Source organism: Hemitrygon akajei, chromosome 31, assembly GCF_048418815.1.
Source record: "Hemitrygon akajei chromosome 31, sHemAka1.3, whole genome shotgun sequence".
Lineage (NCBI taxonomy): Eukaryota > Metazoa > Chordata > Chondrichthyes > Myliobatiformes > Dasyatidae > Hemitrygon > Hemitrygon akajei.
Window position 1 is genome coordinate 30,274,378 of NC_133154.1, and position 13,680 is coordinate 30,288,057.

A 13,680-nucleotide genomic window follows, 5' to 3' on the forward strand; every position below is an offset into this window, starting at 1 on the left:
ATATTATCTCGCGGGCCAAAGATAATTCCACCGTGGGCCGGATTTGGCCCGCGGGCCTTGAGTTTGACATATATGCAGTAGAAGAACAACTCCTAGGAAACTCTGCTACAGTGGCTGATGGAATGAACTTGGTCCAAAGAGTGAAAGGTGATCAAGTTACTTACAGAGATGTTGCCACAATAATTCCGGCCATGGCTCTGTGGGAAGGAAGTCAGAGTAGCAGAATAGATGTTGTGTTTGACACATACAAGGAGAACTCTATCAAGAATAGTGAAAGATCTCTACAGAATGAAGAGTATGGTCATGAGTTGCAAGGTATCACAGGCACACAGATGGTGAGGCAGTGGAGGAGCTTCCTGACTTTTTTTTAAACCATCAATTTTACATCAGGCTTTTTAAATTGGAAAACCAAAGGTATAATAACTTTTTCAGATTTGTTTATAGGGAATTGTTTAATGACTTTTACTCAGATAGTGGATAAATTTGATTTGTCCAATGTACACTTTTTTAGATATTTACAAATTAGGAATTGTTTACGTACTTTGCTTCCAAATTATCCTTTTGCTTATCCATGTAATATAATAGATATCCTCTTCCAGGTTAAACCACATCGAGCACATATGTCAAAGGATAAATTAGCATGTATTTTCCCAATATTAATGCTATTTGTGATAGATGTAATTCTCAGGTGGACACCTTAACTCAGATGTTTTGGTCTTGCGTAAAGTTGGAGAATTTTTGGAAAGATTTTTTAAAACCTTATCTAAAGTGCTGGATCTGGATTTGCAACCAAACTTATTTACAGCTATTTTTGGGATTATTCCATCAGAAAAAGGATATATTCCTGCTTCCACTCAGCGGATGATAGCCTTTTCAACCTTATTGGCTAGGAAAGCCATTTTACTTAAATGGAAGGACCCTAACCCTCCTGCCACCTTTTATTGGCTTTCCTCTATCATGTCCTTTTTAAGTCTAGAGAAAATAAGAAGTCGGACATTGGATGCATCCTTTAAATTTGAAGAAATTTGGCGACCTTTTAGTCAATATTTTCAAATGATATAATTTTTGTACTGATTCTCTTGCAGCTATTCTATTCAGAACCTTCGATTTGATCAGAGAGTCTCTCTTCTCTTGGTTTTTCTCTCAGGATGGACTGCCCAGTCCTTTTTTTCTCTTTAGAATAGTGTTTTTTTTCTCTTTTCTTTTACATAAAAATTTCTAATAGTCCTCCCTTTCTTCATAGACTGATAAGAGGAGAATTATACATTCTACATCAAATTTATACTTTGTAGATCAACACTATGTGTGATTCTGATATTGTTTATTTTACCTTCTGTATGTACTGCTATTGACATATACATCAGAGATATTCTCCTCCTGTTTGTATACACACTTTTTCTTAAATCAATAAAAAGATTGAAAAAAGAAAGAAAGATTGTAATTGTTCCTTTTCATGCTTTATGCTGCATCGGGTGGCCCTTTTTTTTTGCATTTTCCATAGTATTTGACTTTTTTTATGAGGCTGAGTTGCTAGCTCCACCCAGCATGAATGGAAAGAGTGCAAGCAGCCGTCCGGATTAGAACTCGGGACCATGCGCTTTGAAGTGCAGCGCTGATGCCACTACACCTGCGGCTGGCTATTTGTGCTTCGGCAGAATACATATATTATTCAACTAGATAAGAGGTGGGAAATTCAATTAAAAACAAATTTGTTTTCTCCGAGACTTGTGGAAACTTATTCTCAATATCACTAATTATCCAAAAAATTTACTTGCTGTATTTGAATTTTGCTTGGGCCATGGTATCGCTCTGCAGCACAATTATTGTGATATTGATGCTGTGGAGGCAACAGCATTCACATTCATCCCAAATGGATCCACAACCCATTCTGGAATAGGCATCTCCATCCGGGGTCCGTATCAGTGTGCAGTTGTTTCCAATGCTCAAGATAGAAATCAGATCATCACCTTGCAACCAGATGCTGATGGTGGTTGACACAGTGTATGTAACAAACACCAGGCACAGCAATTTTAAATGAGCCACGAATCCTTTGTACCTTCCTACCATCGAAGCAGCAACATCCATTGCACAACCCATTATATTTTCCAGTGGAATATTTTTTTGAAAGATACAGTTCTTGATCTCTTCAAAAATAGTTTCACCTTTGATATCTGTCTTAATTTTTCCTGCAAAAATTTTTTCCTCGATGGCCTGATCACTATTCTAAAACCTAACTGATGTCATCAGAAGGGCTTCATTATCATTTACTGAGCTTTCGTCGATATGCAAGGGAAATTTCTTAAACTGTCATTGTTTTTCAAAACAAGTTGTTTTTCTACATCATCTAATGTTTCATCAATATTCCTCGATACTAATGAGTTGCTCAAGAGGATGGCTTGGATCGTTTAATATGTGCCCTGATTCACAAAAGTGGAAATTACAACAAAAACTACAGGTAGAATGAATGATTCACCTACAATGTGTGGAATAATAACTTTTACAGTTGTTTGAAATCTCATGGAATGCATGTGAAGCTTATTTCACTAAACATTTGCTTTACTTCTGCCTTGATTGAAATTTATCACGTAGTCTTTTTGAAGTAATCAAGTGATTTGTCTCCTTTTATGCTGCCTCCGAATGTTTCCTCAGTTTATATGGTCGCATAATTCCAGTGACAGTATAGTCATACAAATTAGCCACAGTGGTATCCCTTTGTCCTGTGGTGATGGAATAAAACCATGGGCAAGATACTCAATGCAATGTTGCTGATGGTTTTTCTTTACTGTATAGTCATGGGTAATCTGATTTTTTTTTAATAGCATATACAGTATGTGTGTGTCAGAGAGAGAGAGACTTTATTAACAATATAATTGTGTGAGTAGGCTCCATAGAATATTAGCAAACGTCAAAGAATCATAATCAGTGTAATCTCAGATGAAATTCAGTATTGTTGGGTCTCTGTAATTTTTGATCCCTGGTTCTTTTAGGTGTTCAGGAATGAGCAAGAAACTTTGATTTATTGATTCTTCATGATTAATCTTTTTTCTAAATTTAACCAATGATACAGACAAAATAACAAGGCTCTTGAGAGAAAAGAGAAGTTAAACAGATTCAGTAAATTCAATGACAAGATGGCATCTTTGAAAAATTTATCACCTTTATACTCGAGATATACTTACTCCTCTTGGCACTGGCTGGTTTCCCAGCCTCATTTTATGCTCTTCCCAGAGTTATGCTGGGCACACGTATACAACAGTGACAAAATTTCTCAACATCCCCACCCATCTCTGGCCATCACTAGTTCTGCACGAAGATCATGATCCTGCTATGCCTTCTCCGATGTATTGTATAACTTCAGTATATGATAAAACATCAGTAGTATCTGCCACAGTGACTCCTGCTTCCCCGTGTGTCCAGCTCCCATCTAGACACTCCTTTGATCTCTTTCTCCTCTGCCTTCACTGCTCACTTTCTTCCTGCACCTTAGCAATTTCCACTACCTCTTGTTTATCTGCTGCCCCCTTCGTACTGATGTCTGCCCACTCATTTCCTTTCTGCTCCTTACTCTCCCCTTTCTGGTGATCCTTTACTTTAATCAGTTCAAACTCTGCTGGCAGCTTCACTGTTTTTGGCAGCTCTTGTATCTATGCTGAATAACTGTTCCTGTTGAGGTTACATATCCTTGACGTGCCCAAGCCATCAGATAATCATGCACCACCCTGAAGGAATACCTGCTGCCTGTATATATATTTACTTGTCTCCCCTTACAGTAGCGTAGTGATTCTATCAGGGCCAGCAGTTCCATCACATGAGCTGAGGAACCTCCTGGCAATTCTCCTACAGCTAACTCTCCACATTTTTATTAAAAAATCCTTTGGCTCCACTTCCAGAGATGTTTTCTTACACCAATACCTTCTTCCAGTTCTATTTCCATTTGACACTCATGTGCCTCCTTTCCTGTTAGGATGTTTTTTCTGGGTTCGTTCTGGTCTCCATTACTACTCTCGCTGACTTGACAGTAAGGACAACAATTCTCTCCCTTTTGTTGTCAGCCTCCCTGTATTCTGGATGATGATCATGATTCAGCTCTATGATGGGATGAGTATGGCGTGTGTCCAAGTGGTTAAGGCATTGGACTAGCGACCTGAAGGTCATGAGTTCGAGCTCCAACTGAGGCTACATGTCGTATCCTTGAGCAAGGCACTTAACGGCACATTGCTCCAGTCCACCCAGCTGAAAATGGGTACTGGCAAAATGCTGAGGGTTAAGATAGACTGGCGTCCTCTCCCAGCGGAGTCTCATACTCTCAGTTGCTTATGGCCTATAAGGCTCGGGACAGCCTTTAACTTTAACTTTAACAATGGGGTGGGGAGTGTGTAGCATGAATTGTCAACACATCAGGTTTACTTACTCGTACTGCCCTACAAAAGCTGTTATGCAGCGGGAAAATTCTGCTGCAATGCTGTCTATTTCATTGAATAATATGCCACTGGTCTTCCTGTGTCCCCAGGGTCCTGCACCACCACTATGTTGTAAGTACTGCAATGTTGGCATTCATTTCTAGAGGTTTAGAATATCAGAGCAGGGACATGATGTTAAAGCTCTATAAGCCACCCGTGAGACCACACTTGGAATACTATGTGCAATTTTGGGCTTCTTATTTTAGAAAGAATATACTGACACTGGAGAGGGTTCAGAAAAAAAAATTCACGAGAATGATTCCAGGAATGAAAGGATTACCAAATGAGGAACGTCTGGCTGTATTCCCTGGAGTTAAGGAGAATGAGGGGGATCTCAAACATTCTGACTGTTAAAAGGCCTGAACGGATTAGATATGGCTAAGTAATTTCCCATGACAGGGGAGTCTAGGACAAAAGGACACGACTTCAGGATTGAGGGACATGCATTTAGAACAGAGATGCCGAGAAATTATTTTAGTCAGCAGGTGGTAAATCTGTGGAATTTGTTGCAGGAGCAGTTGTGGAAGCCAAGTTAGTAGGTGCATGTCAGGCAGAGATAGATAGGTTGTTGATTAGCCAGGGCATCAAAAGGTATGGTGAGGAGGCAGGGGACTGGAATTGACTGTAAGAATTGGATCAGCCCATGATTGATTGGTGGAGCAGACTCGATGGGCTGAATGGCCTACTTCTGCTCCTATATATTATGGTCTTATGGTCTTATAGGTGAAAAGGAAAAGCTACATCTGGTAACACTAGTGCAGGTGCAGAGACCAGGGCTTTCATGATGTTAGTGAAAACCTTTTCCTCATCAGGCACTCATCTCACTTCATGCAGAGGGAGATGCCCTCCTTGAATTAAGGCCTCAATCAGTGCCACTAGTGCTGAGAACTCTGATATGAAACTACAGCATTAATCGAATAGATCCCATGCCCCTTAACCTCCTTACGTTTACTGGACAGGGCATGAAACTGATTGCAAAACGTCTGTCATCTGACATTTCCTTCCTCCGGTGGGCGATCATGTAGCCTCGGTACTGTATAGCTTGGTTTCTTATCTGAGCCTCGTGTAGACTGATTTTAAACCCTTGAAATATCTTTAAAACATTGGCTTTCACCCATATATGATCTGTTTCATCTTCCAACGCGATTTGTAGATCATCTGCATATTGTAAGATGATCGACCAGTAGGGTGTTAGATTGAACTTTTCCAAAGACTATGAAAGACGGATGGGGTATTGTGAAAACCCTGGGGTAGTCCGGTGTACCTATACTGCTGCCCACCCAAGGTGAAAGCAAAAAAGTCCTGGGACTTGCGTGCTAAAGGGAGCCCCCAAAATCCATTAGCAATATCCAGGACTAAAAAAATTTAATGACTGGAGACAGTCCATTCAGGGTTGTTACTGTCATGGTCCCTTCTGGCAGTCGCCTTCCTGGCTATTTCCCTCAGGAACTGGGACTCAACCACCTCGTTTAGCTCCCAATCATTCCCAGGTTCCACTAACTACAAACACCTGCTTTCCATCAGCAAATGCATTATAAAAAATCCTGTGACCACAACAAGGAGCTGCCAGTTCGTTGCTCGACTCTGGTGCGAGTAACCTCGTTTCATGGTTCTTAGGACTACCAGTTCTAGGTCTAGCATCCTTCCTGGATACCGACTCCACGCCCGTTTTCTGCACTTGGGTTCGCCCACGCCCCGCTCGTGTAACGGAACGAACTGGCCATAGTGAACTCAGCGGACACGAATTCCCCGCAACAAGCCCTCGCCAGCCAGGGCTCCCTACTGAAATTGCACGATCATCTGCTCTGGGATGTAATCGAGAATCTCCGTTCCCTGTCAGTGGACGTAAGAAAGGTCAGTGAACAGGTCGACCGAGTATCCGCCCATCTTACCCCGTCAACTCCGGGAACTCCGTCTGACCAGCCTGGACAGCCTGTAGTGGTGACGCCCAATGCGTCAACAACACGTCTGCCAAGTGAGCCGCACGTACCTGAACCAGAACCCAACGCCGGAGATCTGGGGATGTGCCGGGCTTTTCTACTGCAATGCTCCTTGCTGTTCGAGCAGCAGCCGTCCACGTACGATCAAAAATAACGTACATTATGGTGTTATTGCGAGGAAATGCATAATCATGGGCTACTGCAATTTGGGATAAGCAGCCAGAGACCCGGTCTTCCTTCCCCACATTCATCTCAGAAATAAGGAAGATTTTTGACCATCCCGTCCGCTATAAAGATGCTGCTAAGCGTCTACTCGCCCTCCGTCAAGGCTCACGCAGTGTTGCCGAATACTCGGTGGAGTTCCGGACGCTCGCGGCCGACTCGGGCTGGAATGATGAGGCACTTCAGGAGGTATTCCAGCAAGGCCTCTGTGACAAAGTAAGGGCAAGTTGGCGGTTAGGGGTGACACTAACAGCCTGGATTCAGTGGTCTCCCTAGCTACCAGGCTGGACAACCGACTCCGAGAACGTCTGAGAGAGAAGACCGGTTACCCTGTTCATCTGGCCATCCCACGGTCCACCTTGCCTTCTTTTACCAGCCCAAACCGCTCTTCCCCTTCCGTTCCTCGCAGAGCCCCCGCTCCTACTGTTCTGGTGAGTCCGACAACACTCCCTTCAGCCCCCCCCCCCCCCCAAGACTCGGATGCAGATCCCGGCTACCGTGAATTACCAACGACAGTGTCTGACCCTATCCGCTTTGGTGGATTCCGGTGCCGAGGGCAACCTGCTGGACGAGGACATAGCCTCCCAGGCTGGAATACCTCACAAGCCGCTAACTACACCCCTGGAGGCCCGGGCCCTGGAGGGAAGACTGCTGGCTCGGGTGACCCACTGTACGCCTCCCCTGACCTTGATCCTATCCGGCAACCATCCGGAGGAGGTACGGTTCAGTCTCATTCGTTCACCTCAAGCCCCGGTAGTTCTAGGGTACCCATGGCTGACCCAACACAATCCCCACATCGACTGGTCTACCGGGAGGATAGCCAAATGGAGCCGGTATTCCCACGCCAACTGTCTGCCGTCACCCCCATCTCCCAGGGAAGCTACCGCGACCCCGCCTGTTCCAGAGCCCCTCGATTTGTCCTGAGTCCCCACAGAATACCATGACCTGGGACCAGTACTCAGTAAACAACGGGCTCTTTCCCTGCCTCCGGACCGCCCATATGATTGTGCCATCGACCTTTCCACGGGGCCTCGCTACCCATCATTTTTAACCTATCCCGACTGGAGAGAGAGGCCATGGAGAAATACGGCAGCGAGTTCCTCACGGAGGGCATTATCAGACCTTCATCTTCCCCGGTAGGCGCCGATTTCTTCTATGTAGAAAAGAAGGACGGGTCGCTTCGTCCTTGTATTGATTACAGAGTCCTAAGCAGTAAAACAGTTAAGAACAAGCACCCTTTACCCCTCATTGGTTCGGCTTTTGAACAACTGCCTGGAGCCACCATTTTCTCAAAGCTGGACCTTCGGAACGCATTCCATCTAGTCAGGGTGAGGGAGGGGGACGAGTGGAAGACGGCCTTTAATACACCTCTGGGCCACTTCGAATATTTGCTCATGCCGTTTGGCCTCAACAATGCTCCCGCCGTTTTTCAAGCCGTCATTAATGATGTACTGAGGGACTTTATTAATTGGTTCGTATTCGTTTACCTCGATTATATCCTGATATTTTCTAGCCCCCCGCAAGAACACGTTCACCATGTCCGTCAAGTCCTCCAGAGACTATGGGAAAACCAATTATTTGTGAAGGCGGAGAAATGTGAGTTCCACGTTCCTTCGGTCAGTTTCCTAGGTTATATCATCGAAAGTGGGCAGATGAGAGCAGACCCCGAGAAGATCCGGACAGTGGAAGAATGGCCAGGGCCCACGACGTGCAAACAACGTCGACGATTCCTGGGGTTTGCAAATTTCTGCCGCCGGCTTATCAGAGACTACAATCGAGTGCCCCCCCCCCCCCTTACCCGGCCTACCTCGCCTACTACCCCCTTCTGTTGGGACTCTGAAACTGACTCGGCGTTCACCGACCTGAAGAGGCGGTTCACCACCGCTCCCATCCTGGTCCATCCGGACACAGCCCGTCAATTCATTGTCGAGGTGGACGCCTCTGACTCCGGGATAGGAGCAGTCCTGTTCCAACAATCAAGTTCGGACGAAAAGCTTCACCCCTGCGCCTTCTATTCCGGCCCACTGTCCCCCACCGATTGGAATTACGATGCGGGGAACCGGGAACTCCTGGCGGTCAAACTAGCATTGGAAGAATGGAGGAACTGGCTGGAGGGGGCAGAACAACCGTTTGTGATATGGACTGATCATAAAAACATAGGGTATATTCAGACCGCCAAACGTTTGAACTTCCGCCAGGTCCGTTGGGCGTTATTTTTCGGACTGTTCAAGTTTTCCCTCACATATCGTCCAGGGTCCAAGACCGGGAAGCCGGACGCGCTCTCACGCCAATACGACTCCAAGGAGGACACTTCCAGCCCAGGGACTGTCCTCCCACCATCCTGCGTGGTTGCCACCCTCACTGTTAGAGTCGAAAGTAAAAGAAGGCCAGCGGGATGACCCCGGCGATCGCCTGTATGTGCCCGTTTCCGTCAGGTCCCAGGTACTTCAATGGGCACAAGTCTAGGTTCGCCTGCCACCCCGGGAGTGATCGGACCCTAGCGTTCCTGAGAAAAAAACACTTTTGGTAGCCGTCCATGGAGGCGGGTACCTGCTCCTATGTTTCGGCATGTTCCATCCGTGCCCGGGGAAAAGCCTCTCATCGGCCACCTGTGGGGTTATAATGTCCTCTACCGGTCCCTGGTCGCACATCGCCCTAGACTTCGTCACCGGTGTACCCCCTTCCCGCGGAAACACCACAGTCCTCACCGTGGTAGACCTGTTCTCCAAGGCGCTGCACTTCGTAGCCCTCCCTAAACTCCCTTCTGCTCAGGAAACCGCAGACTTTCTCGTCCGCCACGTCTTCCGCCTCCATGGATTTCCCGCAGACATCGTCTCCGATCGAGGTCCCCAGTTCGTCTCCCAGGTATGGAAGGCCTTCTGTCAAGCCTTAGGTGCATCGGTCAGCCTGTCATCCGGCTTCCACCCCCAGACGAACGGGAAGACGGAACGGGTCAACCAAGACCTGGAGGAGACGCTACGTTGTGTAACTGCAAACAACCCGTTGACCTCGAGCGACCACCTCCCATGGGTTAAGTACGCACAAAACTCTCTAGTAAGCTCGGCCATTGGAAGGTCTCCATTTGAGTGTTTCCTGGGGTACCAAACCCCGATGTTCCCCGCGCAGGAAGAGGATATTGCGGTACCATCGGTTCAGGACCATATCGATCGGTGCCTTAAGGTGTGGGAGGAGACACGCTCGGCCCTACTCAGATCAGCAAAACATAACAAGAAGACGGCCGACAGACACCGGACTCCGGCGCCTTAGTACCAACCGGGGCAGATGGTGTGGCTTTCCTCCAAGGACATCCCGCTGAAGAACGAGCATAGGAAACTCGCTCCTCGCTTCCTAGGACCATTCAAGGTCGAAAGTGCTATCAATCCCGCAGCGGTCCGCCTAAAATTGCCAAGATCCATGCGCATCCACCCGACTGCACATGTTTCCCAGTAAAAGCCAGTCTCTGTCAGCCCCGGCTGAGACTTCCCCCACCTGCCCGTATCATCGGCGACCATTCGGCATACACCATCTGAAGACTACTGGATGTGCGCTGTAGAGGCAGGGGTCTCCAATACCTGGTAGACTGGGAACGGTATGGTCCAGAAGAGCGTTCCTGGGTTCCCCGCTCCTTCATGCTAGACTCTTCCCTCATCCAGGATTTTCATCAGGACCACCCAGACAGGCCTGGAGGATCGCCTGGAGCTCCCGTTGTGTGAGGTGTACTGTCATGGTCCCTTCTGGCAATCGCCAACCCCGCTATTTTCCTCAGGAATTGGGCCTCTATCACCTAGTTTAGTTCCCATTCACCCCTAGGTTCCACTAATTACAAACACCTGCTTTCCATCAGCAAATGCAGGATTAAAACTCTGTGACCACAGCAATGAGCTGCCAGTTCATTGCTTGACTCTGGTGTGAGTAACTTCATTTCATAGTTCTTAGGACTACCAGTTCTAGGTCTAGCATCACTCCTGGATACCGATTCCACACTCGCTACGTTAATAACGCCTCCCGACTCTGCCTCCACGCCCGTGTTCTGCACTTGGGTTCGTCCACTGCACCACTCGTGTAACAGTTGCAGGGCTTGCCACAATTGGATGCAATCTTGGTGTGGTCTTATTAAAGTCAATATAGTCTGTTGTTAACCGATATGATCTATCTGGCTTTTTCACTAGTCATATCAGTGAGGTAGTGGTTGACACATCTCTCTCAGTATCTCCTAGTTTTTCAGTACTTCACTGTACTCTGAACAGATGTCAGAGCATCAGCTATTATAGGATACTGCTTATAGGGTTTATGCAGGTCACCCTCTATTTTAACTGATTTATCTTTACTCGACCACAATCTTGCTTGGAAACTGTTGGGAGCTGCTGACAAAGTAAACCATAGACACCATCCTGGCTGCAGTCCCTAATGATCAGATCAAATGGAGCAGATGCTGGCTCGGTTGTATGCTCTACTGATTTTGTGTTCACTGCCCCTGACTTGTCCATACTATTTCTCTCTTTCTGGAATCTATAACGACTCCTCTTCCATTAGGATGCCTATTCCAAGGATAGTGTACTTATTATTTGGACAGATCAAGAAATACACCGGAAGCTGCACTCCGCTGATTTCAAGTATCTGTGATTTGCTTCTTTCTACCCTCACTGTTTTCCCTCTTACACCTGTAATATGAATAGCCTGTCCAGTCATTAGTAAGGGTAGATTAGTTATCAATACCGATGCCCCTGTGTTGACTGACATATTGTACTGCTGGCCATCTAACAGTGATATTGTGTACATCTGTACGTCAGCAGCACTGGCAATGGAGGCTACTATCAGCTGTTTGTGTGACCTCACCCGCTCTATCACCTGGCCACCAGTTAAATCAGATAGAAAGCGCCCTGCTGTGGATTCTGAAGGCTTTGGTGAGTGATTCTCACAACTTCCTCTCTTCTCAAGACACGGCTGTAATGAATCCTCTCCTTTACCCTCCCATGTCTATTCCACAATTCCTCATCCAGTTCCTGGTTGGCAGCACACAAAGAAATTTCTCTGTGACATCACACCTGCTACATCCACTGCAGTTACTTTACATCTTCTCTTCCCCCTCCTCTGGTCTCTCACACTGAGCCATGATGCTATCGCAGTGTAGATCGATACCACTTCTCTCCCCAAGTCTAAAACGTCATGGTGAGCTCAGCTCAGGCCTTCCTTCAGCATTTTTAGGAAGACTGGATCATCCCTCCCTGGACTATCCAACCGTGAATGCTCCTCAAACACTCAATATGTATGTTCTGCAAAATCCATGGCTGGCTCGTCAGCTCCCTGAACCACTAACGTTATTGTTCCCCAGTTACTCTCAAGTGTGACAGTGGAAAAGTGTGTATAGAACTGGTGGAGATGGCAGAGGTACTTAATGAATGCTTTGCTTCAATATTCACTATGGAAAAGGATCTTGGTGACTGTAGAGATGACTTGCAGTGGACTGAAAAGCTTGAGCATGTAGATATTAAGGAAGAAGATGTGCTGGAGCTTTTTGAAAGCATCAAGTTGGGTCAGTCTCCATGACCGGATGGGATGTACCCAAAGCTGCTTTGGGAAGTGAGGGAGGAGATGCTGAGCCTCTGTCGATGACATTTGCATCATCAATGAGGATGGGAGAGGTTCTGGAGGATTGAAGGTTTGTGGATGTTGTTCCCTTATTCAAGAAAGGCAGTAGGGATAGCCCAGGAAATTATAGACCATTGATTCTTACTTCAGTGGTTGTTAAGTTGATGGAGAAGTTCCTGAGAGGCATAATATGATTAGGCTTTGTCAAAGGCAGGTCATGCCTTATGAGCATCCCTGTGGCAGTGACATGGGGAGCACCATGCCAGCAGAAGCTGAACTGAGAGCAAGGCTAACAACAATCACAGCCCCCCCTACTCCGGACGGACCCATGAGTTTCCCTGCAGTTTGAGAAAAGAGGTCTGATAATTTCCAGCTTTTCCAGAGTAAGTGCAGCAAATTTCCCTCCTCCTCTCCCTTTCAGCTTGAGAGAGCCTTGTTTAGCCTATTTGCATTGGTTCCTCAGAGGCTGGGGTCTACGGTGGTTGAGGAGGAATCCTAGTCCAGGGTATAAGAACAAGAGAGAGGTCAGTCAAAGGGAGAGTCTGCTCAATGCAATCCCCTTTGTCTATCCCTTCTTTCCATTAATTGATTATCGAGTCAAATCCCCAGATCCATAAGATGGACTAAATCATCCACTGGGTCTCAGGCCACATTGGCATCCTTTAGCTCATCACTCAATCCCTTATGGAGTAAATCAGTTAGTGTTTCCATATTCCAACTGCTCTTTGTGGCCAAGGAACAAAATTCTATAGAATAATCAGCTGCAGACCGATACCCCTGGCGCAAGTTGAGGAGCCTTATCACAGACCCATGTCCTCCAATAGGGTGATAAACATCCTCCTCTAAGTTTCTGGAAAGGGTGTCACGAGCGGACATGGAATGGACCCAAATTCAGGATGTAGGCTGTGAAGTGCTAGGGGTAGGACAGGATGGGGTTGCCGTGGCATGCAAGGGGTAATGCAGGCGGGGCTGGATCCCAGAGTTCAGGCGAGGCAGAGCAGGAGGATCCCAGAGTTCAGGCGAGGCAGGAGAGCCCCCTCGGGCGGGCGCATAACTCCTGGGCAGGGCCGCCTCCCAGGCAGAAACATGGAGGCCTGGGCAAGGCACGGACCCCTGGGCAGGTGCGGGGCACAACCCATCTGAGGTGAGGGGTAGGAAGGGGTCCGAGTCCCCCTGCCGGGCAATGGCAGATGGTCTGCCTCCCCCAACGGAGGAAAAGGACAGGAAGGGACAGAACCACCCAAGGGGTAACGTCGACAGCCTGGCTTACCCGATGGAGGCAAGGGAACAGAAGGGAGCTGTGTCCAGGGTGAGCAGCAGGACAACCAGGATACACCAGTAAATAGGGGGAAGTAAGCAGACAGCGTGACAGCACGGGCAAGGCGAATACGGCAGAACAGCAGGACCAGCGCACACGAGAGAAGCAGGAAAACAAGACAAACCTGGACACAACCAATACAGAGCAGGAC

The 13,680-nt window shown here is 47.1% G+C and overlaps 1 protein-coding gene across 1 annotated transcript in view; it reads left to right on the plus strand.

Annotated features, from left to right (window-relative positions):
- The first annotated feature begins 6,411 nt into the window (after nucleotides 1-6,411).
- Nucleotides 6,412-13,680, plus strand: part of LOC140719209 (uncharacterized) — a 34,493-nt gene continuing 27,224 nt past the window's right edge. The window contains exons 1-6 of the mRNA XM_073033648.1: nucleotides 6,412-6,538; nucleotides 6,657-6,838; nucleotides 7,097-7,339; nucleotides 8,209-8,820; nucleotides 9,395-9,474; nucleotides 11,387-11,526. Of these exons, the coding sequence (XP_072889749.1) occupies nucleotides 6,412-6,538; nucleotides 6,657-6,838; nucleotides 7,097-7,339; nucleotides 8,209-8,820; nucleotides 9,395-9,474; nucleotides 11,387-11,526 (1,384 nt within the window). The remainder of the gene's footprint in view (nucleotides 6,539-6,656; nucleotides 6,839-7,096; nucleotides 7,340-8,208; nucleotides 8,821-9,394; nucleotides 9,475-11,386; nucleotides 11,527-13,680) is intronic.